The sequence below is a fragment of the Corapipo altera genome, unplaced genomic scaffold (genome assembly GCF_003945725.1).
Source record: "Corapipo altera isolate COAL_440 unplaced genomic scaffold, ASM394572v1 45, whole genome shotgun sequence".
NCBI classification, from domain to species: domain Eukaryota; kingdom Metazoa; phylum Chordata; class Aves; order Passeriformes; family Pipridae; genus Corapipo; species Corapipo altera.
The window spans coordinates 17,482,089-17,509,107 of NW_020884877.1; the positions used below are offsets into that span (position 1 = coordinate 17,482,089).

Sequence of the window (27,019 nt, forward strand, 5' to 3'; positions counted from 1 at the left end):
CTGACTCCCAGATGCCAGTGCTGAAAAAACACATTCCAAAGCTTGGCAGCAAATTCCTGCATCTGTCAAGTTAACCACATGCAATGCTATGGATTGACATGAAGAGCCAGGCTGACAAAGAGGGCAAAAAAAGAACATATCAAATGTCACAATCATCCAAGAAGAGGCAATGCAAAGTGAAGGTTGCAAATGCATTTGCTAAAGCAACTTGGGATTGGATTGCTGCTTATTAAAAGTATGTCAAAAAAAAGCCTAAGCTTTCTGCATATACATGTACAGAAACCTGCTGCTAGATTTTGCCCAACAGTTTTTCAGAGGGGTGATGTCCCTTTTTCTCTCTCCATCTGTAGGCAACTAAAGTGTTAGAGAACAGAGCAGGAAGTTGTCCTATGTTGTTTTAAGAACCCATTGTGCTTCTAAGGCTCAGTTTTATTCTTCTCCCTTCTTTAAGATAAGAAAAGCATTTAAAAAAAAAAAAAAGATGGGTAGAATCACAGAGAAAGATGAAGAGATGAAAAAAGTCTTGTATTACGAAATAAGCTCTGAGTAGTTTTTCAAAATCCAGTTCAGTAGAACAACACTGTCAATACCTGAAAAGACAATCAAGATGGCACTTAAGGAAATCATTAACATGAAGATATTTTTCCTTAAGTGAATGGGCAAAAATAAAGCACAGATGATAGCACTTTCTTAATTGAGAATCTGTATTCCAGATTACATTCATAAAGACTTCTGTAAGGCAATAAATCACTGACACAGGACACAGGTACTACAGAGACCAAAAAAGAAAAAGCATAACAATTTAAAGGGGTACTGTATAACATTTAACAAACTAGCATCCTCAAGTAGATGATCTCATGTTACATAATCTGAAGAAGAAAACAACAGTGAAAACATAAATTTTGACTGAATACCTTTAGTTTGTGTTCTTTTCTATTGATAATGACAGCTGTGATCTGCTGGTCCATAAAGATAAGGATAGTACAAAGCAGGGCTGGAATTACAGCAGCTATCACTGTCCACCAAGGATTAGGCCCCAGAGGAGTAATAAACCAGCCACGATCATCTCTGGTGGGCTATAAAAACAGTCATGCATGACCAGTCAGAACTTTAAGGATTATTTACATTTCAGCTTCACAAGACTACATACAAAACATTACTACCTATGTAGGAGCACTACAAAATGCTAAACTTCCTATGATACCCAAAAATACCAAGAAATTACACATAATGAAACCATCTGGAATGTCACAGACTTGGTTGTATTTGATACAGTGAACCCAGAATTTGGAAGGAGCCCCAGAACGTTACAGCAGTCTAGGATTTGGGTGATTTGAACCTTATTAATCTTTGCAGAGATTACATCAGAAAGCATGAAGGGGCCTGAAAAAAACATGAAGAGGCTCACTTAAATGATTCGTACACCTAAGAGGTTGCATAATACTTTGAGAACACAAAAATTTTAGAATAGTATCACTACTCCCTGAGGATAATAAAAAACTAATAAACCCACTATAGAGATTATTTTGTAAAATACTAAGGCAGTGCAACGTATCAACAACTTACCTTAAAAGCATTTGGAACCTGAAGTTTTGGCGATGGAATCCCAATGGCATAGTCAATTAAAACCATAGACAGAATAGTGAGAAAGACAGCAAAATCGCTGACAACAGATCGTACCTACAATTATTGAGAGAAATTACTATTTTAACTAAAACATTCATGTATTATTTAAGATTTTTCTTCACTAAGACATTTTGTGCTTACAGCTAAAACAATGTTTATTCTGATACAAGCTTCTAATAGAGAAAAGATGCAGTGTCCACTTCAGCAGTTTACTGATTGCAATGCAGATGGAATTCATATTTACACATGATTAATGACAACCTTTGAATTAAAATAATGGCACACACCTTTGTTGGGAAGTATCGGCTAGTTTTGAACTGCTTCAGTGTGGATGAGAGCGTTACTGTGGAAAAGAATAAGATGACAGACCAGAAGAGGACATCTGGAACATAAGGGCCATGATGACCACAGGCTCGTCCAACAAACTCCCCGTGAAATTTTTTACATTCCTATTAGAGAGAGAAAAATAGTGTTGCTCTAAGAAGTATCTGTGCTTACACTAATATTTTCTGTCCAATTTCTTTCCTAAATTGCAAGCAGACTGTATTACTAGAATAGTACAAGAATTCTTATATATTTATTTTTTTAAAACTTAAAACTCACTATGTATGCATTTAGTCTGCACAGAAAACTCTCAAACTCTCAAAAATAATCTCTTTTTTAATCAGTATTAAATGATGAAGTCACTAAGACATACCATAAATAAAGAGATTAATATAAAACCAAATTTATTTCAAACTGAGTAAGTTCACTTATTTATTTTCTGTTTACAAATACAGATTTAGACTTACTAATTCTTTTCAAGAGTGGAAAGCAAAGTTCAAAAGCCACCAAGAGAAAGGTTGCTCCTGGTGCATTGTCAAGAACTGCTTTTTTTTAACTTCACAGGCCAAGCAACTGAAAAAAAAGCTATTTAGAATGTGCAGTATCAGACTAAATATTGCCTAAAAGGGATCAATATATTTATTACCACATGGGGGCAGCACATTCCACAAATTGTCTTTCTCTTAAAGAAAAAATCAACCTGATAAAATACCAGAAACTCCCAAATCTGTAACATTAATTCTATTCAATATAATTATGATCAATTACGGAGATACATCAGAAAACATATCCAGCAATTCTCCATTACCATGCTTAGTTGTCTAAAATCATAGAAAGTAGCTCTAAAAAAGGAGCTACCAGCTCTGGACTCAAAATTCTTTCCCTCTCCTTCCCAGTGCCTCCACACTTATTAAGAAAAATGAAATGCAGCGCCCAGAATCACAGATTCCTGGCAGCAATATCCTGCCAGATCAGGATCCTTTAGTGTTAGATTAAGTGGGTCATTGGCTCATCAGACTGGCATCACAATACTGTGGGCTTGACACGTTATGAGAAACTTCGGCTTTGAACAAAGATTGGCTTGGAAAAAAACACAGCTGCTATTTGATGACTGTGAGACAAAGGAGTGCAAAACCTTTTATACTGGTATAGGAGTAAACTAGGGATAAATATGATGCACTTCCAACGGATGAAATAAAGGTTTCAGGTGGGGAAAAAAAATAATCAGGAAATCCAGAAGAAATTCTCAAGATTCTGGGACATCAAGTTTTTAGAAAACTTGTCCTGGCCTGAGCTAGACCTTGATTACCTACTGAAAATGATTTTGTCACCATCAGAACAAGCATTTTGCTCATACTTGTTTTGTCTTGATAGCAAAAGAATTGTTACTCCTACCGTTGTTTTTTAGAGAGAATGAAAATCCACATCTTCAGAAACATGGAACATTTCAACCAGACACAAGAAACTACATGAAGATATGAGACGTAAAACAGACAGTGGGGTGAGTCTGACCAAATATTTACAGACAGCAAGGTCTAATCTCTTACTGCAGTACTCTTGAACAGAAGTTTCTTGCAGGAAATAAAGACACAAAAGTATGAAAAAAATTCAGTTATTTCTTTGGCAACTATAGGAACCAATGAGAAAAGTTGGTCAGATATACTGCTACCTAGGTAAACTCAAATTTTGGTAATAAACTTTCACAGAAGTTTTAAAGGGTTTTATATAATGCAGCCAGCCTTTTACATTTATAGTTAAAACAAAATCTGTTATTTTAAATCTCCTCAGCTGCAAATGTACTCTGAAAAACACTGTCAGAGATCTGAGAAAGTGAGAGGAGGAGTCTGCCCCTGCACAGATGCTCTTAGAGCGTGCTCCAATTTTGAGAATATTCATTCTGGACTGCTGGAATCCCTTAGGCCAGCAGTTCTCAACTTTCTCTCTGCTGTGTCCACGCCAACAGAGTTAAGGAGCAGTTCTTGCTCAGAGCAAGCCATGGAAGAAAGCTCTTGATTAATTCATAATAGGAGAACAGGAGCTCTTCTGCATTCCCATCTTCGAAAGAAAAACCAGTATCTGCTGGAGACAGTCCACTAGGTTGGTTTTTAAGTGTTCAATTTGATTATGCCTGTTGATTGGTTAATTCAGTTTTATTTTTTGAGAGAGCTGTTTAGTTTGGTGTCTTTTGGACACAATTCCCTTTGACTGTGTAATGAAACGATCCATTTTTGAGAAAAAGTGATGGCCCAATCTCAAAATGACACTTATCAAGTTGTAAATGTTACTTTGAAGAAGGCAAACTTGAAGTAATAAATTCTTTAAACTAAGAAAAGTGTACCACTTAGAAGCTAGTTACGCATCCACACAAGCCCCACAAACTGTAGCTTTTTCCCCTACCTCCCTGGACAAAACAAATATTACAGGCACTGAACAGCAAATGTTACAAAATTTCTCCCCTTCCTCTCATAGTCTGACCAGTAGCAAGAATGTTTTAGAATGTTTTAGGGGAAATAAATGCTTCTGAGTCTTTCTACACAAGGGAACTTTGTGTTTGCCATCTGGCAGAATTTAGGACAAATCCATTGTCATGTTTAGACTTAATCTCAGCCAAGCTCTTGTGCTAGTGTGTCAAGAAGGTTCCAAAGCAGAGCACAAAATGCACACACTTGCAGTAACGTGTACTATCAAAGGTCCAAAATGCTCACAAAAGGAGGTAACACTATAAAGTCCATGTAAATTTCTATTAAGTATATTTTATGCTTTATTTGAACAAATATGATCACAAAAACATGGTATTTTTTTCAATATATTTGCTGCAGTAGGAGAGACAAAATTATTTATACTTATGCCTTTATTTATTAAGTTCCAATATTTCACTTACTGACACAGTTAGGTTCCCCCATGGCACATCAGATGCAGATATATTGTAGTCCTGCCAGTACTGTAAGGTTTTATTGCTAGGATGTTCTGGCTCCACACAATTGCATCTGAAAAGACAAAACATTTTTTCCTTTGTAATAAAATATGTATCAGATATTAATCCAAATTATCAATTTTATAACATATTGAAATTATGCTGTACTTTGACAGAAAATTTTAGTTTAAATGAATTCTGTAAATGCATGCTTTGAAGCAGTTTGTAGTTCAGTAGCTAGTGTATTACTAGAGTATAATTTGCCGTGAGGTGCATATGCATATATAGTACGTAAAGTGACATATTTAAACCACTGTTCACATTAAGTTTTACCGCCCATTTTCCTCCTGTTCCATTGATACTTCTGAGTGCAGTTTGTAATACTGAGTATGTGCCAGTTCTGTTCCGCCCCGTTATACCTAAGATTTCCCTACATGGCCATTACATGCTATGTACAGTTCCAGGCTTATCAATTTCCCAAATAACAAAATGTCTGTACCTTCTTTCTTTCTCTTTACCAGAGAAATGTCTTTGCATACAAAACTGTCAAACTACCCAGTCAATTGCCAGGGCTCTAAGAGTGTTGGCATCATCAGCACCAAAAACTCTGTGAACTCTATGTCCATTGATTTTCCTTTCCCCACAACTGCTGTAGAAGCACGTTCTTCATTTTAAATTGTGTATTTTAACATACAAAAGGTGCCAAGGCAATGTGGGAGGACAATACTGCAAATAGGTAATTTAAAATCAAACTTAAGCCTTTAAAGTCTCTGAAGCAACTGTGGGAGACATTTTCTTTGACAAAGCCTTCAAAATACACAGGATACTTTGTAGGTTCCAAGATGACAAGTGTGCTTTTCAGTTCTCCTTAAATTAATCCTACTTTAATAATCTATAGTACCATCCAGCCTGCTAGTATTTTAATGTGCTTATGATGGCTTTAAATAGATTATGTACTCTCTGATAAAGTTTTCAGGAGTAGCTGGGGACAGGATAACATCTAACTATAGAGTACAGAATCACTGAGCATGCATTTGTATTAGCTGTAGAAGAATATCAGTTTATTCACTTACATATACCATCTATTTTCCTGTGGCTGTTTAACTTTCCACAAAATTACAATACTCATCCAGATTTGTACAATTTTCTAAATAAGAAATTCTACCATCTACATCATGAGTACACAACACTGCCATTCTATTTCATTTACAATACTATACATGTGACAACAGCCGCATTTAATATATAGATAGGTAAAGGTGCAGGTTATCTTTGAGCAATTCCTTGCTTTATTTTAAATGCAGCTATTTATCAAAGAAAGAGAAAACCCTTACAGCCCATGAACAAAAAGCAAAATAAAAAAGCAACTGCATTCAGAGAAATAGAGGGCCTGAGCCAAAAGTCCTTGACTGGATCTTTCAAATATATTGAATAGGCTTTGGATCAGGCCCTAAGTGCAAAATGAATGCGTGTTCAAAGCGTAGTTCAAATATTACAAAATGGGTTAAATGAAGCAGGTCACTACTAGTGAGCTACAGTAGCATTATAAAGCCAACAAACGGTACAGCTGCATTATTGCAAGGAGTATTGGAGGTTCATGCAACGATACAGAGGTGGCTATGTCGGGTTACTGCTGTTCTCTGTGAGCACAGGAGCTTCTTGGCCCCTGATGTCCATCGCCGATCGCAGACTGGGCAGACGCTGGGCCATGGCCCATTAGGGTTTGATTACAGTAGGCCAAGGTGACATGGGCTGCTCAATCAGTCACTTCCTCACTAGAAGGGAAGACTGTGCCTGTCGCCAGCACTACATGGTACAGCTACACTTGCTGCAAACTGCAAAATTACATTTAAAAGTTAGAGGAGCCAAAATTTCTATTTCCTTAGAAACATGACAAATGAAGCTATAGTTTAACACAGCTCAAGTAATTCATTTTCAGATGAAATCATCTGTTTATTTCTATAGTATTATCACTTTCCTTTTTCTCAGCATTCCAGTTTGGTCTTTACCAATTTCACAGGCATTTAGTGATGGCAGACTGATCACCAGCAACTAAGTGACTTCTGCAAACTCCACCCACACAGACCAAAATGACCCTGCACACTGCTTTTGTCACTGAACAAGTGCAGAACTGGGCCCTAACTGTAGAGATCAGATCCTGCTTTCTACTGAGAAGACCATTCAAACAACGATTTCAGTCTTTTGAAATATATATACAACATTATATTGCTTTCAGTATTGTAAGTGTTTTGGCAACACTGACATTTTGGTGTGAGAGTGTACCACGGTATGACTGTCTTCCAGCATCACACTAATTGTTTAACATTAGAGAAATGTGAGATAGTAAGACACTCCCTCTCCAATCCAGAAAACACAAGTGAAGGTATCACTCAGCGCCAGAACATGAAAACATTATCTACTGTGTCATTTCATAACACATGTAATTGCTTCAATAATAACTATTTCCCAACACAACTGACCTGCAAGGAGAAACTCACACTAGTGAAATGAGGTTTTCTAGTCTAATCTTTTGAATATTTTAGTCTCTTTCATTGCCATTTTTCACTTGAGAGCTGTTGGAAGAAAAAGTAAAATACACTGAATTGTATTAATACTAATACATCCTTCTATTTTCCTGATAAAAAACGTACTTCCTTCTTGGATGTTCAAAATGCTCTTAAGTTCTTGTAAAGTTGTTTAAAGTACTGAGCACTTGTGTACTATGTGGAGTTTATGCTATTACCAAAAGAGTAAGAGACTATACATACACCTATATTTTCTAAGCAACATATTCAGCTCTAAATACGGTACCATTCAGCAATGTACTCTCACACCTTGTAAGACAGCAATCATCTTTCTTAGGCTAAAAGATACAGAAGGATTCATTTGATTCTCTTTCATCATGGCTAAGAAGAAACTGGTTTCTTTCACGGCTAAAATATAGGCAGGGAAGAATCTGACACTGGCTATGGTAGCAAAAGCATAGTTATCGCTGTAGAGGGGAAAAAAAAGTCTTTGCTGCCAATCTCAACACATCCATTTCATCACACTGATGACAGAACAATTCTTTTTGCATCTTTACACTTTTGGCCACTGCAAGACGTTCTGATCTCCTGGTAGCAACTTAGACATTTAAACACGGGTGCCTGCAGACTTCATGCTATCTGACATCCATGATGAGTTGGCACATACGAGAGGGTCTGTGGTAACTCATGCCTTTGTTTTCAAGGCAGCTGGAGGCTGAGAGATCTAAAATAGCACTAGGTACCCAGTCACAGGTCACTCACTATCTTCTGTATTTTAAATGTCCATAATTTGCAGGTAGGCAGAAATCAGCAGAGCTTGCTTTCTTCTAGGGTATTTAAAAATCTAATACACCCTATTATGAAGTGGCTTATAAGTCTGAGGTATATTAATAAACCATTTCAGACAAGACAATCTTCAGAAAATTGCAGAGCTGTTGTAAGATTAGAACTGACAAAAGGAGAAAGTAACAAAGAGTAACAGCCTGAACACGCTAACTGGAAAAATAACCAGAACAAGGAGTCTTTCTTGATTTTACACCTTCCAAAGTGCTCAAGAAATCTCTTGCAAATCTCTTGCAAATCAGGATGGTTGTCAAACTGGTATCCTCTGGAGCCTTCTCCTCTCTCCCTTTTGCAGGTGGATCAAAATTTCAGCTAAATCTTCAGCGCCAATCTAACTGTAACAGTATAGGCAGTATAGACACTTGTTTCTTATGTCTCAACTTCATTAATTTCATTGCCTTGAGGCAGCTATCATAATTTCACTGCATGCAACATCTCCTTCAACTTGTACTGTTTCCAGAGAACAGAGCTAGGATCTGACAACAGCAACTTCAGGACATCTCAAACAACTAGCAGTCTTCTTTGTTCCACAAAGGGAATAGTTACTACTATACTTAATAGCACCAAAAAGACTGCAGGACTTCTCTTTCTTTGGACAATGGGAAAGGGAATATCGGTTAGTAAATTAGAAACCTGTTATTTTATATGTAAAGTTGGGTAATACTTCTCCTCTCCTTTGTAGATCAGTAATAAAAGATAAATATCGTGGCTACTCAACAACTAGTCAGCTGAAAGGTTCTGTACTAAATCCACTTTCATCCTGACTGTAACTTTCTGTTTAATGCAAAACAAGAAATGCATTACTGCCTGCGTCTATTTGTTCCATTGAAATTAACATCGGTCTGGTCCTTCCAATCCTTCCAAAATCCACCTTTAACCCCTGATTCTTCAGGTTGCTTCTTCACCATTTTCTTCTCTCTACCTGGTCACATACACTCTGCTCCCCACACAGATTTTAAATACGCAGCATGGTGCCAGTCCAGCTTTGAACAAGTGCTTCAGACAGTGTTTTTGTGAGTACATTAAACACACTTAAATAGTGCAGCTCCTTTTTAAGCCCCATGGTCATTCATCCCTAAGGAGTTGCCATTTTTCAGTATGTTGTTTTCAAGACTAGGAGGCACTTACTATTGATGGTTTTATCCAACTCACAAGGCACTGGTTTGGATCTCCTATTTTTCCAGCATTTACATATTGCAAGCTATACCTATTTATACTTACTAAGGATCTGATTTAAAGAAGATGCAACTGCAGCTTCTTCATGATTAGTCAATATACCATTTCCCCTTCCTAGAAGGGCAAAATGTCTTTCTCGCTCACTTAAGATATCTTGAGAATGAGATTTTCTCAATATGAATATTTATAATATTTTAAAAACTACAGGGAAGTATGACAAATAAGTTGCAAAATGTGCTTGTTTAAACAACATGTCTCACTGAATATCAGAGCACATATTTGGTAATGTGAGTAAGAAGTTTTTCCCCTAACACAGAGGATGCTCTACGAGTACGTTGTGCACAAAACAGAGAAAGAATAAGATGACAGTGTGAAATGGAATATAACTAAGTTTGTTTTAAAGTAAGAATTAGAATATATTACACGTATATCAGAATATACGTGTAAGTATTCTTTATGTTGCATTTACAAGGTTGAAGGAAATATATCGATAGCAGAATGCTATGCATGTTTAGGTTGTGTCCAAATACACCATTTTCAAGTGTATTATGGGCATTCACAGAGTCCTTCTGTTTGTCTAACAATTGCTATGGGAAGGGGACAACAACATCATAAATGATGTCTTCTCTGCTATCTTGTACCTACAACACCTGTATATCCCTGGCATTATATTTACCATATTCCTTCTCATGCCAACATTCATAACCAAATCAAAGTCTCAGTGCAGAAGAGACTGGAAACAAAATAATTAATAGTGATGGAAAATGAAATTGTCAGTTAAGTTCTATTCTCAGTATCACGAAATCCTTTCACAGCACAGCTGTCATGGCAAGACAAGATTTTTTCTTCATTTATTCATGAGATCTGCCATCCTGAATTACAACCATGAAGTAGCCTATCTCTGACAGTCACGAACATCAGTAGGCATTCACATATATTCTCTAAGGTTGGAAGTCTATACAGTTTAGTTGGTGAAGCTGAGGATGAAAATAGAAAAGCCTATAAAAAGTACCAAAACAATGCCTTCAGCAGCACAATAATTTCACAGAGAGAGAGAGAAAGAGAGAGAGAGAGAGAGAGAGAGAAATCTGAGGCAGGGAACTGATGCTAGAGTGAAGAAATCTCAAAGAATCAGTTTCTTCGGATCACACATCAGGAAGAGAACGTCCTGTCAAGGGGAAAGTCTAGAAAACAGATTTATAATCACATTGTAGCTTTTTTGTAGCTTTGATTTGAACTCACAAAGGCTGGCTTTTATTAGCTGCCTGATGCAGCATGAAGTCCATGCATTCTTACCAGTACTATGGCATGTAACTGCCATACATAGAAGTTTATGTGCAGTGTAACTATATGGGGTATTGACAATTCATCTGAAAGCTTTCACTGATAAATATTTCTAGGATGCCACCTTCCCCTGCTTCCAAAGCTAAAAAAACATACACCTGAGGAGAAGAGATTCAGTATAATGCTGGTATGGAAATAACATATTGCCATACATCATAATGCTATATGGTCAGCTTAAGTTTCAATTGTCCAGGTGTGGTGCATCAACACACACAAATGTACTATAACAAAACCACACAAGAATTTTTTATAAGCCTTTCTAGATTTTGAAGGCATTGTGTAGACCAGCTACCAACAAAAAACTGAATGCTGTGGAGAACTGCTTAACAAGGAGATCTATTTTGAAAGTGGAGGGGATGAATAGTAGGAAAGAATAAAGCAAGGTAGCCACTCTCTGGCTTCACATGAAGGAGAAAGAGACAAACAAGTCAATTGGGTTGGGCAGGCATAGGGAAGTCCTACAATAAATAGAATAAAGAAAAATAATGTCTAGATTCCAAGGTTTGTCAAGAAGCAAAAGGGAACCAGCAGTTAAACCCAATGACAGCAGTTGCATGGTTCTGGGAAGAAGAGGGATATTCTTAGGGAAAGACACACAGGATATAGCACAGTTATTTAACTGCAGGAAAAAACTATAAAGGGGAAAAGAAAAATCTATATTCATATCTAAGTTCAAAGAAATCATTACAGGAATTGGAATTCAATTACATGCCTGGGATCGTAATGAGCACTTCTGTGCTTATCACCACTGATTCTTCTCATTCCACCTGCAGCTTAAGGGATACAGGGTATAAACCAATTTAATTTGCATCCAATAATTATGTATTTAGATTAAGTTATATAAATAATAAAAGATGTAAAAATTCCTTGTGCAAACAGTGGTATGCACAAAAATAATCTTCACAATGCCTTCTAGAAGCAATGGTTTCTATAGCCTGCAAACGATACTGAGATTGACATGATCTTGGCTCTCTAATTACATCAGAGTGGGATTTTCTACTCCTAATGCTTAAGTGCATGTCAATACCAAGACAGATTGCAATATGCATATTACTATGCCAAGAAATCACTTTAAAATTATTCAATGTAATCTGTTAATAATTGAGTAACTTCTGGTAAAGATTTATTAAAAACAACATGAATTCATCACTTTGAAAAAAGAATTAATAAAAAATGAAAAGGTATATAAAGTCCCAAGATCTAAGCACCTCACATTGAGAAATAACTCATATTCTGTATTCCAAGATAACAATCTTAAAATGCTTGTGTTTTAAATACTGGGTTGCTTTCTAAATCACATTCCTTTCATCCACAATGCTTATTCTGTTTTCCTTTTAAGAATGTGTTTTTTATTCGCTCCAGTTTGGGGTTCTCCTTTCCTAGCAAAAATAACATTCTAATATTTAATATATACATTAAAACTGATGGGCATCAGCGTTCCAGACAGGATTCACTAACTGGAGATATATTTGCTACAGGGGTAGGAAAAAATAGGAGGAAGAGAGTGCAGAAATAAGAGAGTTGCTATGCCAACCTACAAATGCTAATGGCATGACAAATACAAAAAGGTCACATAAAAAAAAAAATAGAAAGAAAAGCCCTGATCAAAAAGTATGTGCATTTAATTTAATAAACGATGCAGCTACTCTATTCAAATTCCTTCAAAACAATGCAGTTTAAAAATAAAAAGTAGCACACAGTAGCACACTGAAAATGAGGTTGTCTTTGTCCTTCTTTTGATTTAGCTCTTATTCTTTATCATTCATATAAAAAAGATGGTATTTTAAGAAAAAGTTACATATATAAATGCCAAATGGACTTGCATGCAAGCAGATCACTTAAAGATTAGGACCAATACTTAAACACAGAGTAACAAATACAATTAAAAAAATGAGTAAAAAGTGCATTATGTCTAGTTTTACATTAATTGGATCATGCAACAAAATACATTTCTGTCTTCTTGAGACAGAATTTTGTAACTCAAATACCTATCTTCTACTTAAAATGGCAAAATGCTAGATACAATTTTTAAGACATCTTTTAGGAGGATTTTCAGCCAATTTTCAAATACTTGGTTCTGCTTGATTAAAAATTTAAAAATAAATACAAAAACCAACCCAACTGTTCTGAATGTTCTTTCTATAGTCTTCTAAGGTTTGTTACAGCAGACAGTAGTAATTATTCCTGTACTCTCAAATATAAGAAGAGATGCATACAGTACAGTCTTTTACATCAAACTCCTGCAACAGAGACTGTCTATAACAGAATTCAAACCCAAAAACACAGAAAGGGTTTTCTTTCTCACTTGAGATATGGTTTCAATCTGGTGAAATAACAACCATTTTAAATTACTACTTTCTTTGTCTTTCTAGTACTCCACAGGAGAGCACTAACAGCATGCCAATGACTTTTGCTGGGTCAAACTCACGTCTTCACCAGGGCAAAGGAACAGTACTGGTATGTAGACAGACTACCTGTGGACATGAGAGCATTCTCGGAAAGCCCGTGGGAGAGGAGAGGAGGGCTGGGCCACAGCATACACTGAAAACTTTCAATATATACAAGTCTTTCGACCTATTTATCATCAGTTTTTTGAGTGGGCAACAGGTAGGATACAGAACACATAGAAATTTTACAGTATAACCTGAGTTTTCTAGCATAGATTTGGAGATCCAAGATAAAGTTTTACATAAGCTTTGGCTGAGCATTCAAAGAGAAATGAGTTACTCAACCTTTTGAAGTTCACCCAAGGCTAATTAAAGAACTGACAAGGCTTTACTAACAATTAAAAACTTGTCTTTAAATCCCCAAAGAGGAAAATGCAAACAGCTGTTTTAATTAGCAAAACAGCAGATACTAATTAGCTTCTGTAACAGAGTATGCTGGTCCTTTAAGGACAGGACCAGTTTCAGCCCAAGTTTGTTACCCATTTAAACTACAAGTAGAAGGACTGGAGTCTGATGCTGCAGGAAAAGCTTCTAATTCCTTCTGAAATCAATATTCCCCATCCTCAAGTACACAAAAGAGACAGTTTTATTTCAAGTAAACTTTTATGCTTATCCATCTTTTAGTTTCTTATCTTTCTGGAACTGAGACTCAGATATCTGAGCATGGACTGGGGGTTACTTGAAATGACTTGTGATGATCCCATGGGGATCATAATTGTGACACCTCATCTTCTGGGCAAAAGGCCATTGTATCTGGACAGTCATATGTGTGTATTTGCACAGCAAACCCGTGGAGTTCAGGTGGCACCAAGTCTGCTGTGAAAGTACTGGTCATTTGGGCAGCTGAAGTAGAGTTGTTCCAACTGAACACATCTTTAGGTTCTCTCAATCTTTTGGGACCAGTTCTGAATAACTAAGAAAAACTCAGATGAAGGAGAAAGGAGGAGAGAGAACAGAAGAGGCTGGAATTACCATTTTGCTGTTCAGAGCACAGATCCTTGGATTCAGCAGATATGCTCTTACAAGATAATCAATATGCATTGATTATCCATACACTGGCATTTCCAACGAGCAGTTTTAAAGTTAAAAAAATGTAAGTAACATCCCATAAGAGCTCTGATGCTTGCTCATTTTGGTATTAGCAGGGTCAGTTGCTATGGACCTGATTGATAATAAATAGGATATTGTTGCAAGCAGAAGATACAGTATAAATGCCAAATGTGAGATGTAATGCAAGACTTTAAAAGTCAACTTAATTGTACTATCTACACAGAGTGAAAGAATAACAGAGAATACAGGTATGAAATAATAAACTCATAAATAACTACAAAAATACTATATCAAATAATTTTGGTATCTATATATGTGTTTGAAATCACTAGGCAGTGGTTAAATCTTTCTTCCAAACATCTGGAAGACACTTGTCCTTAAGGAATTATGTTTGAAAAATCTAAAACCGTCATGCTGCAGGACAGGACAGGTCAATAGGTGTAACTGGAGATGACAATAGCTGCTCTTACACCATTCTGTGTGCTCTGCACATTCTACACTCAATGAAGAGAGTTACCCAGGGCAGGCAGCAAGTAAACACCACTCCTCAAAAATCAGTTTGGGATTCTGATTAATAAGTGGAATTCTAAATAAAACTAACAACGTTTATTTGTGAACAGAAGGACTAGGACGACAATCCACAAAGACTGTGCTATATGAAGATCTTCAGAGTAAAATACCTATTTCATAAAAGTTAAGTAAAGTTAAATAAGACAATACAACCTCAACTGCATGCTTGGTCTATATTCTTGATGTTTATTACTTTATCTTCAAATTATTATTCCTTTGTCTACTGATTAAACTATTAGAGAGGAACAGAATTATTTTCAGCATGATGAGAGAGTATGTCACAGCAGAACTACAGTTTCTCTGATTTAACTTGTTCTGTGAATTAAACTATATAATGTACATTCAGATTCGAGATTTGCTAACTATTCTTGTAGTGATGATATACACAAAGCTCAAATGTTTTCTCTGTTGCCGTGTTCTGTTTTTTCCAGCTTAAAATGCAAATGAGACATTTGGTTGAGACACTCCTATTTTTCCAGTGAACAGAAGATGTGGCACTCTTCAAGCATTGTTCTGTTAGGGCCCCACCCTGCAGAGGGTTCAAATGGGTTCAATGAAATAATAAAGACATTTCTGGAGACGGATTTTCATTGAAAATGCTTTTTAATGACATTTTAATTGCTGAGGTGACCAAGCTTGATTGGCCTCAGGAAAGACTAGGATTTTGTTCTTTACTAGAACAACGTTTCTGTTCTCATATCACAGAAACAAATCGGTGAGGTTTTTCTTCTAAATGAAACTATATTGATAAAAGCAATTCGCTTTTTTATTCCCCAAGTACAATAGTACCTGTCTAAACTCCACAATAAAGTAAAGCTGCTTAAATGGAGTTAGTTAAAAAATCTTATTATTAAGAAAAAAAATGATTATGACGTAATCAATAAGCACTGAGAAGCACCTCACAATTCCAAATCCACTTCAGTTCTTGAAGCTTGTACCTTAAATGCCAGGAAGTTAAAATAAAGGAAGTACATAAATTTATATCCTTTTTAGATAGGTGAACATTTCAATTGGAGAAAAAACCAAACAAACAAAACCAGATAATATATGATATACAAACATTGCCTGAACAGCCTGTCGCCAGTAGAAGATTATAAACCATCAGTACAAGGTTACAGGAAGAGATGACTTAGCTAAACCTCATTAAATAAAAATGTGAATAGAGACCCAAAACTGAGGTCCCTTCAAGTCCTATTTTTAATTCTAAATTACATGCATGGAATTACATGCATGCTTCCAAATTGCATGCATGGAAGCTTTTTGAAACTCTAAGTCAAGATATTTTTACTTATCTTAAGTAAATGTATCTTGCTTGTACACATACATCCAGTAACTACCACTTCCAGATGACAGCAATAATAGCTTCAACATCTTAAGTCTGCAACTACTGCAAACTTGTCCTGCTGTGCTCCTCAAGGAGAAAACAACCCATTTACAAAACCTAACAGTTTAATAGAAAATATCTTACTTACGAGTACTTGGTCAGCAGATCCAAATCATTATGCATGTTGATTGGATATGTCTCACTGAGATGAAACAGCTTCTCTAAGGCCTCATAAATGAAAATGATGCAGATAAGAGAAGCAAAAGCTTCTTCAGTAAACCGGGTAATGTAGCAGACTAGGGAGCTTGCATCAGTTGCAACAAGGATGATGCACAGGATTGCAGTCCACAGCCCAATGCTAGCTCTCAGAGAAAGGTATGACAACCCATATTCTCTAAAAATAAGGAAAAAATTAAACACAGTTAATATTTTGTCCAGCCACAGTGAATGGAGACAAGGTAGCTCCAAATTTTTCTTTCTACAGGCAGTCTTAATCAGAAACTACATACCTATGTGAACTGAAGATGCTGTCAAGTCATCTCCTGACCACAGCTCTCCTCCAAATTAACAGGACACAAAGACCTCTATCTCTACTAAAGCAAGTCAGAAGCTTTGAGAGTAGTCACACACATGAAGTGTGTGTGAGTCACTTTTTATCCCATATCCTCCTTTGCGAACAGCCAACACCTGTCAATTTCTTTTTAAGCTGTGAAAAAGTAGCTATAACAACTTTCATCAAAATTCTGTATGCTTATTGCATATGATAATAGAGCTCCAAACACACCAGGTGACATTAGCACAGTGAACTGAAAGCTCTACCTGAAGGTGCTAGAAAATTTATTGGGGTGCTAAGTGGGTCTCTTATTCTATGTTGTTCAGGAGATCTTGGTGTAGAAGCCCCATCACAGCAATGAGGCAGAAAAGCAGACAGGATAGCAGAGAAGCATGATGGCTTCCAACATGGAGATGTAATTTTTACCCACATTGTGGCAGAGATATGTCATGTACAGCACATTAAAAAAAATGTGAGTATATGCTGTTCTGGCATGACACTTCACTCCGGCATGGTCTGTATTAGTGACTATTGAAAGATGGCACCACTTCCACTGCACTTACTTCCCTGGCTTCCTTGGTGAGAGGTAACACCTTTTGAGTTAGGGATGAGATAAACCAAGCAAACAAAAAAAACCAAAAAACAACACCAACACCCCAAAGCTGATATTCCCTTCAAAACAAACAAAAAGCCAAAAATTTTTAAAAATCAACCTTTCTGCATTACCACCAATTCACTTGTCTCAGTCACTGCATAATTTTCAGTCTCTGAAAGCCTAAGCAGTGCACTCCAATACAAATTGTTGACTATTCTGTTGGAACTTCGGGATCAGTGCCTCTACTATTACCAAACATGTGAAGGATGACATATATCATGATCTTCACTTACTTGCAAAATTTGAATAAGATCTTCTCAAACACTAAAACTGGTCCTGTGCTGCCAAGTATAGTGAGAGGCTGTCCACCAAAAAGGGAGTAGGCAATTCCAGTCATGGATGCTCCAAACAGCGATTCTATTGCACTCTGAATATGATACAAAGAGAAGTGTCCATAAATTTTCAAACAGGTTCTTTTTGCAATGTCTTAGTCTGTAGCCTTTCAAACACCAATATTTAAAGGTGATTCATGCAACAGTAAGAAAATACCAACCACAAACCTAGGAATGCAAGTTTGTTTTAAAAGTTCAGATTTAACACATACTATACGACCTTCAGTTGCTTCTCCCAGCAGACCACCAAATGTGATGACAGGAGACATGCAAGCACAGTAGAGAAACAAAAATGATGCCAGACACTGCAGACTGAGAGCATCCCTGAAGTCACTCCAGAAGAAGGGAGCTTTTCTTTTGATATCTAAAATCAATCCTCCAAAAAATCTAAAAAAAACACAGAAGAACTCAAATTAATTAAGGAGGCATACCAAACTTTCTTCTATAGTATTGCTTCAAACATAATGCAGAGAAGCTACTGTTCCTTGATCAAATGATACAGACTCTTACACATCCTTCCCAGAAAAAAAGGTTTCTGAGAAGCCTGTCTTGGTAACTTCAATCAGGAAATTTTCTTTTTTAAAAAAAATTAATTTGCATGTTTCTTCTATAAAGTCACCTAATCATCCAGACCTAAAAGTTCTCAACAGTTGCTTGCTCCCATGCATTAAACCCTATGGTTTATTATGTGAAATAATTCCTTACATTTGTATAATCAGAGAGCTATCACAGTACCCATTTTCCCACACATCTATATATAGACCTTCACATTCTTTACTTGAGAATCTGTTCCTAAATACAGCGGATTATAGAATTGAATGTACGCTACCATTTTTCAAGGACAAGTGTCACCTTTTGTCATATACACTATGCCAAAAAATATTTAGGAACAGACACTCCCTTACAGTATACCATACAGTTAAATTCTCTTTTTCTTACAGGCACACAATGTATCAGATGCTGCTGAAGTAAAGAGGAAGATGCAGCGCCACTACCTCCTAAATATTAAAACAATCCTTCAAGCTGTCAATTATAAGGTTTCACTGGTGAGAGAACAGCTTACAGCCATCACTGGCCATCACCTCCCCTGCCTCGCTGTGTACACCAGCACTGCAGCTGAACCTTTAGTCTCATGCAAGTAGGAACAATATTAAAATATCAAGAAGCAGCAAGGTAAAAGGAAAGTCCATCGCCCAACTACACTGCACTAAGGCAATTGCTAACAGCCAAGACACTTACACCACACCATACTGGATGAGAGAAAATAAGTATTCCTTGGGTCAAATTCTTCATTCTGATGTGTGTATATTGCAGCCACCGTGATAACCATAGCCTCATGTACCATAGCTTACTGAGGTAAGAAAGAAATGCTAGAGCTGCACAACCCAGAAACTTCAACTACAAAATAACTGTAAGTATTCATAATATATGACACATAACTATTTCCAATTTTTCCTTCATGCTGTACAGAAACAAGAAAAGTAATAAAGTTTAACAGAGGTCTGACCTTTGTAACTGACAGAGAAAGGAGCCTGCAATAAATAAATTGTGAAAACTCAACTCCCTCTTGCCCTGCCCCCCTCTCTACAAACTAGCATGTTTTCCTTTTCAACTATGTGGTAAGCAAATCAGGAAAAATTACTGAAAGAAACCATGTGCCAAAACAGTCCTTTGAGAGAGAACACTGTGATTCCTTTGGAAGTGCATCACTCAGAAAGCTTAAGATTTTGCGTATGTTTTCACTAACTTTCCAGTGCGTTGCAGTTCTGGTCCAGAGTGTCCCCCAGGATGTTCTGCTTCCCCATGGGCTGCAGTACCATTTGGCACTCCCGGGATCTTACGCTTCTCCTGCCAGAAGGAAAAGATACTTCTCATGGGTCTTAGCAACAAAATACAATTATAGTCAAAAAAAAAAAAAGGCTCTGAGAGTTAAAAGCTTAAACATAAAAATTTTAAGATTCATCAACATAAGCTGTAGAGGAGCTTTATTTAACAGACAGTTAATAGTAGAAGGAATTGTGATTCTGTGAAATTTAAAAAATTGATGACAAAAATTCTTGTATCAGAAAACATTTTAAAGAATAGCAAGCTTTGATCAATTTTTGCAATAAGTAAGAATAAAAGCAAACCATGACTATTCGGAATAATCAAAGATGCTTATGGCCAATTATCCCTAAATTTAAGATCTTTAGCTACAACTGTCTGTCTTTTTTCAGGAGAGAACTAGTTTTGAACTACAGGAAATGTCATCACTATCCTGTTTGCCTCTAAGTCAAGGGCTCTCTTAAAGCAAATTAACCTAAAACAAAAAGAGGATACAAAATGTTTACATAGTGACTCTGCTAAATGCTAAACTAATGACACTTAAAACTACATAGCAAAAATTCATCATAAGATTTAACAGTGTCTGAATTTTACACTGTACAGACCTGGGAGGGAACATTTTTAGGTGGTTCTATTCGAATTGTTGGGTCCCACTCTCCAGGAGGGAGAACAGTAACCTGATCAAGAAACTCATCAATTCCAGACACCAAGTCATTCCGGTCTTTTGCTTTGTAAGCAACATCATGGAATACCTGTGAAAAATCGAGAAGGATGTGGGAAGAAAAAGAGATGGAAAAAGAAGCTCTCTCTAATGTTTTTCACAATGACCCCTTTTCTCTGAAATAGAAGGCACTTCATACAGTTCCCATTAAACAAACAATTCCAGCTTCAATTGACTAAAGTTTCTGGTATATAGTTCTCATAGAAGTTCCAACTGCTGTAGAAAAATATCCTTAAGGTTGATAAATATTCTAGAGATTTTACAGCTTAAACACCATTAAATCCACTGAAAAGTAACTGTGTAAAATGGAATCTTCTCAGTGAAGATATCTTCTCTTGTGAATCTTGTTTCTCATTTTGTTATCTCCTTATGGCAACATAATCTGTTAGAGGATCATGAAATGAACTAGAATGCTCTTTGTGTATCAGCAGAATGATTAGCCACATTTCATCTGGATGATTGGAAATTACCTACCTTTTCAGTTAGTACAAAAAGACTAAAACCAAACCATGAATAAAAATACCTCATCTGTCATTAGTGTTGCAATTGATCTTCCAATTTCATGGTACTGTTGCCCTTTACCCAGTGGTCCAAGAAGAATAAACAAAAATCTGCAAATAAAAGTTAAATTTTAAAAATTCTAAAGGATAGATGGTTCGAAGTAACTATAAATACTACAGAAATACTTATCTAAAAAGTGGACTAGAAGAATCTCTAAGACAAACATGATATATAATCTCCCTCAAGATCCTCACACATGCATTTAAACATGAAGCTCTGCTTAGAAAAAAATGTGAAAATAACTTCCAAAAATATATCATAAGCTTAACAGTCAGTCTTGATTGAGAGTATCAAAACCTCCTTACATAACAAACCTTATCTTACATAATAAATGCAACTATAATCTAAGTACAGAGCATATTAACATTAATTTATTTAATTCTGTTAATTCAACAGAATTAACTATTTTATGGTTGCATAAATTATTGCAATATTGGGGAAGTTAAATTACCCCAAATAAAATGATTTTTAAATTGTTTTTACTCCCATTAAGGCTGTAGGCAAGTAAGGTTCTATAAAATGCAGAACATTGGTTCAAATGAAACAACTGAAATTCTGTTTTGCTAAAATGCACAAAGCTTACATTGACTTACATTACTAAAATTTTTTTAAATACACAGTTTTGCAGAAATTCTTAATTATCCTAATTTGTAATTATTTATTTTTCTTTCGGCCAAAAAAAAGAAATAATCAAAAAATCTGTTCTTTTCCTTTTGGTGTGTGTGGGGTTTTTTTCCTGTGGGAATCTGGGGGAGGTTACCAGGAAAGGCTACAGAGGGTTTTTTTCAAGGCCAGCTCAGTTCCTCAATGTTCCTTATACACAAGCAAAAATTGGAAAACATTTTAAAAGTCATATCCAAAGTAACTACAAAGTAACTACAACTTAAAGAAAATTTTATACTGTTTATCGGGCTAGGAGCAAGGATCTGAGTCTCAGCCTTGCATTTCATAGCATTATGCTCCTTCCTGAGTGCCACGAACAACTGGAATGCACTACTGCCTTCTGTCAGAAGTTTGCTTTCATAGAAACTAAAAGAGGGAAGGGGGGAAAGAGACAGAATATGTGTACAGACATACACACAAATACAAAAAAAAAAAAAGTGGGAGATTGCAATAATAATTAAGTCAATGAACTCAGAAATGGGAGAATCACTTCAGAGTTTTCATCTGAATCGACTTTTATTTTTAAATTCCTCATAATTTATTTTCAGAAACAAAGTACTTCATCAGAAAAAGTCTCAAATTAGAAAAAATTATTCTAATAAAAATTTATGGTTACAAGTCACATTCTCTACCATGCAACTATCTACAAAGTAACTTTTTGAAGAACGTATTTACTGCCTGTTCTCCATCCATTCATTTACTATCCCTAGTCAATCAAATCACACAGTTTGGTTTTTTGCCTTTTCTCCATTCCTTTTTTCATTTTTTAGTTCTGGACATAATTACACAAGTAGTTTCAGTTCTAGATAAAATATTCTAAGAAGCTGAATATTTCACCTTAGTATTTCATCTGCAGTAATACTAGTTTGTGTAGGATAAACTGTGTGTTGTAATCTAACAAGCCATCATTTCTACTTCTGCAAAGTACACACAAAACAGCATGTTTCTGAATACACCCATACATCATTTAGAGGATCTGAGGGGTGTCTCTGTTAAAGAATGAATCAAACTCGTAACTCAGTAAATGACAGAGCTGAAGGTTACATCACCCTGTCTCCAAAAGGTACTCAGAAAAACACGAAGTGAAATAAATCCAACTGTACCTTGTTGGAATGGGAACTTCAGCTAGTCCTGTGAGCAGCACTGCAGGAGACAACCTAACAAAAGCAACAACTGCACGGTCCAGGAACTCTAGTTCACCAACTAAGATGTTTGATGCTTCAGCTCCAGGTGGTATCTTTTTCATGAAGTGTAGGTCAACCTGGGAAAAGTATATTAAATTAAAACCTGAAAGCTATTCACAGGGATTTTTTTTTTCCCCTGATTTGTTGACAGACTTTGTGGTCACGGCAACATTAACCATAGTTATTTCAATTACACAGTGTCCCCTGTTCTTGTCATTTGAATAATATCTTTTTAAATAAAAATGTTTTTCAAAACCAAACAACTTGACTTTAATTACTGGATTAATTTTTCTTGAAAACAGAGTACTGCAGAATTAATTTATAAAGAGAACAAAATGAATCAAAAACATTGTTAGGAATATAGGATTAAGTTCCTAGTAAAGCTTTTTATCAATAATCATAACAGCATCAATAACTGAATCAATAAGTCAAAACAGCAGAAGAAATTAAGATGCCTTATTTTTCCATAACTAACAATTCTGGAAATCATTAATTCCTTGTTCACAGGTGCTGTATTGCAATGTCAGTGAGAAAAACAACATGTTCCACTACACATAATTTTCCTTTTTCTACTCCGAGATGTATTTAGGTTTCAGATTTAACAGAAGAGAGTTGCCCTTCTGCTGAAAATAACAGAAAATAAGCTATGATGACCATGACTGTCTCAAGAGCAAATTGAAGAACAAAGCAGAACAACAACTTTGGAGTTTTAGTCAGTGATATTGACTTTTGCAGGATGATAGGAAAACAAGAGAGACACAGCTTCATCATGACACTGCTTTATCAGCTCGAGGTATTTGCCTAGGAATGTATCAATCTAAAGTCTAGATTGTAACAAAGTCTCCGTAACAAAAACGACAGGGAGGAATAGAGTATAAAATGTATGTCTGATTTAATTATGCACCAGTATTGTCTACATTTCAAAATGCATGAATTTTGTCATTTGCTTTCCTTTTATTAATCTAAACACAACAACAGCAACCAAATCCAATATAAACTGTTAAAGTGGACCATTTTAATGTCTATCTTACAGCCATCTGTCAGCACTAGTTTGCATAGTTTTTGGTAATATTTAGAAAATTGTTTTCTTGCAAATGGCTCTGGCACTAAATCAGAATTCAGATATAACACAGTTGCCTGTGTAATGAAATCTTAGTTTGTTGAGATCACAAAGAGATATCTAATGCTTCCCTAAGCTACAAAGATGACTGAACACCTCACAAAGTTAAACAAGCATGAAATCAACCTGTAAGGCTGGAAACCAAGTACTTTTTTGAGGTAAAGTATCAGTGAGGTAAATTCTGTTCTTCACTCAAATCACAAATTAACTCTTCAGGATTGAATACAATACTAAGGTTCACTTTGTACCTTATTTTAGTGTCATAGGTCATTTATAGCTGAGAGAAAGAAAGCAATCTTTCAGGCACATAGCAATGTGCATTCTGTACTGATTTTAACATGCGAATGGATGGATTTAACATTTAAATACATTTAACATTTAATGTCTCATGTAAAACATGCCACAATTGTCACCTTGAGGTCACTCTAACATAGAAATTACAAGATTCAAAGCTGAAAGAAACATTCTATCTCCTCTGTACCAGAAAGTATTTTCAGATGTTTCTCATACTATTTATCAGCTTGAGACTCTAATACCATTTAGGTAGTGAAGAGAGCCCCAGTTGAAAGGAAAGTAGCTGGCAGAGGAGCAGCAAACCGAGCAAACACACGCAACCCCTGGGTGTTGCTTTCACTATAACAGCAGAGATGGCCCTGCAGGGAATTTAGGACAATGGCGGAAGCTACATATTTTGAATGCTTCATCTAACCTATCCATTATACATCTCTTATCCTAGGAGGTCTTTAGCTGGAGAGCCTGATGTGCATCATGATCTGCACCCTAACCAGAGTCACACTCATGACCTGATACTAAATAATCCCAGCAAGCTCCAGTTAAAGACAAAATCAAGCAACTAATGGGGAGGCCACGCCCCTCCAGAGCAACTCAAGGACTGAAAAGAGCGCTGGAGGCCTGTCCTGAAACCAAACATAAACTGACATGAAGACAAACAGAAAATACACAACATCCATTCTTACTACAACTGTGACACATATTAATCGAATTTATTTATAAGAAGGGTCAACTAGCATTCAAAACAAGTCAGTTGCTTCATATGGTATTTAAAAGACCAAACTGTGTCAGTATGGGATGAAGGGTTGATTCAGAAATAGTGTTTCCACGTGGAGCACAGGAACGCTGCTATGAGAAGGAATGTGGGTGCAGTTTCTTCACACATTTTGTATTTCAGGACTAGGGTTCCCTTCAGTCTCTGGCATAAAAAGTATAAACAAACCAGATGCTGTTCTTAAACAATCACCCCCATTCTGCTCAGACACGGGGTAAAGTGGTGCTGTGACAGATCACCACCAAGAATACAAAGTCCTAGGGGTGGCAGCAAAGAAAGAGGAGTGACACATTTACAGGCTCATTACAAACTACATCTCCCTCTCCATGCTACTGAAGGAACACTCAAGACAGCTTTCCGTGCCTGCCTGACATTCTTCATAGATAAGATACCAATACAATCAGCAGTCTCACTACTGTATCCAGATTAAGTCAGCTTTTTGAATCAACTCCAAATTTGGAATATTAGAAGTAGCCCAAAGGAGATGGATTAGCAGGGAGAGAATACGTGAGGTAGTCAAAGGTCCTTTTTTTGTAGAAGATAAATGAAATTAATATGTGGAACAAAATTAGAGCAAGAAATCACAATACTCAAGAGAAAATTACTGCTCTACTTTCCTCTCAATCTGTGCATATAATTCCAATTAGAACCATTCGGAGTTATTGCAATAGCACATTTCAAGGGGAAACTGTACTTTACTTATGTATCTTCGAAAGAATAAATGGATCTATTTAAAGGCAGTCAAAAAAGGTATTAGATTACGATCCTTTACTATTATTTCACTCCTGCTAACAAAAGTTGTTCCTTTCATATTCCTGACATCCTTGTTGGTATCTATTACTGTTGAGGCTAGTGAAAGATGAAATGTTGATCTCTTCTCAGGCTAGTTTAAATAGGAAGAGCACTTTTGATAAGCAATGCTGCAGCACTACAAAAATAATGAGTGAAGGATCAAATGATGCAGCTCTCATTCTTGTTTAATACAAACATCATGCAGAGTTAGATAACTGACTGGGATTTGAATCCTAAAACACTCAAAGCAACTAGGGAAATGTTCAAGAAAAGCACTACTGAAACTAATGTCATTCCCTTCACCCCCACATAGCTTAATTTTGAATAGACAGCTTTATTTATATTTTATATCCTTTACAAAGATTTCCAACTTGATATTAGAACGCTTCTCAAAACAATTAGTTTTACTTAACACTTTTAATATAAATATCAGGAAACGAATGTCACATTTGACTTTTTAAAGCATTATAATCTTATTTTGAAATATTTTTAAAGGATTAACATTACATATTTAACAACCTGTCACTATTTATAGATGTCCTTGCTACCTCTGTAGAAATGTCATCCATATTACGTCCCCAGCCAGCCTCCTTTCTTCTCATTGTCATTGACAAAAAGATCTGTTTCCCATCTTCATTTCAGCCATATACCATTTCTAGTCTGGCATGTTCAGTCAAAAATTCAAATGTTGCAAATAGTTACTGCTGCTAGGAAATAAGTCTGGCACCAGATGGAGCAATCACATAACTCTACTTTTAGCTCAGCTGCACTAACATTAAGATTTCACAGACTCAAAGTGCTGTTCTTCAGAATTTTGGTTTAAGTCACCTTTCTTCACGTACTCAACTTTTGCTGTATTAATCCATCAGCTGAAGTCATCTATCCCTGTCAGGTCTATCATCTGCACCCAACATGAATAGTTTAGGTACATATAGACTTCTTAGACAAATTATGATTCTCCTTTACATTAAAGTTGAGAAGCTTTGTTATCTAGCACTGAACTGTCATTGCAATCTCCCCTACCAAACAGTTAACATCTTTTGTAAAGTGCATTGAAATATCTTGGCTTGCCAGAAGAATTAATTTATAGGTTTATAGAAACACATTCTGTTTGAGACATCTGGAATCCACAAGTTCAGGTTATAAAAAGCATGGTTTGCATTCATGCATCACTTCTACAAGGAGGAAAAATTGGAGATAAGCATGAATTATAGGCATTCTGAATCACTTTTATTACTTAGATAATTTTCTGATAATTTGTAAAAATTGCCCTTACAAATATACACCTCTGATATTGTCATAATAAATTTAACTGTGTTCCCAAACTGTGATTTCCTGTTACCTATAATTTAGCAAGAAAATGTAATATTCTTTTTTATCATACACAAACTGTGTTGCAGTGCAC

The 27,019-nt window shown here is 36.1% G+C and overlaps 2 protein-coding genes across 12 annotated transcripts in view; one reads left to right on the forward strand and one right to left on the reverse strand.

Moving 5' to 3' along the window:
- DPP4 (dipeptidyl peptidase 4) overlaps positions 1-19,401 on the forward strand; it is an 81,264-nt gene extending 61,863 nt beyond the window's left edge. Inside the window, exon 26 of one of the 2 annotated variants that reach the window (XM_027637334.1) lies at positions 18,625-19,401. In XM_027637334.1, coding sequence (XP_027493135.1) covers positions 18,625-18,825 — 201 coding nt within the window. In that variant the 3' untranslated portion in view covers positions 18,826-19,401. The remainder of the gene's footprint in view (positions 1-18,624) is intronic. The other variant, XM_027637336.1, reaches the window with a different exon arrangement.
- SLC4A10 (solute carrier family 4 member 10) overlaps positions 1-27,019 on the reverse strand; it is a 152,558-nt gene that overhangs the window by 18,417 nt on the left and 107,122 nt on the right. For all 10 annotated transcript variants that reach the window (XR_003526649.1, XR_003526648.1, XM_027637327.1 and 7 more), the window contains 11 exons: positions 22,556-22,713; positions 20,752-20,839; positions 20,113-20,259; positions 19,431-19,531; positions 17,896-18,070; positions 17,585-17,718; positions 16,292-16,537; positions 4,832-4,937; positions 1,914-2,075; positions 1,567-1,680; positions 915-1,076 (listed from right to left, as the gene is read on the reverse strand). Coding sequence is in view for 8 of the 10 variants with exons in the window: in XM_027637327.1 (XP_027493128.1) it covers positions 915-1,076; positions 1,567-1,680; positions 1,914-2,075; positions 4,832-4,937; positions 16,292-16,537; positions 17,585-17,718; positions 17,896-18,070; positions 19,431-19,531; positions 20,113-20,259; positions 20,752-20,839; positions 22,556-22,713 (1,593 nt within the window). In the remaining 2 variants the exon portion in view is untranslated. The remainder of the gene's footprint in view (positions 1-914; positions 1,077-1,566; positions 1,681-1,913; positions 2,076-4,831; positions 4,938-16,291; positions 16,538-17,584; positions 17,719-17,895; positions 18,071-19,430; positions 19,532-20,112; positions 20,260-20,751; positions 20,840-22,555; positions 22,714-27,019) is intronic.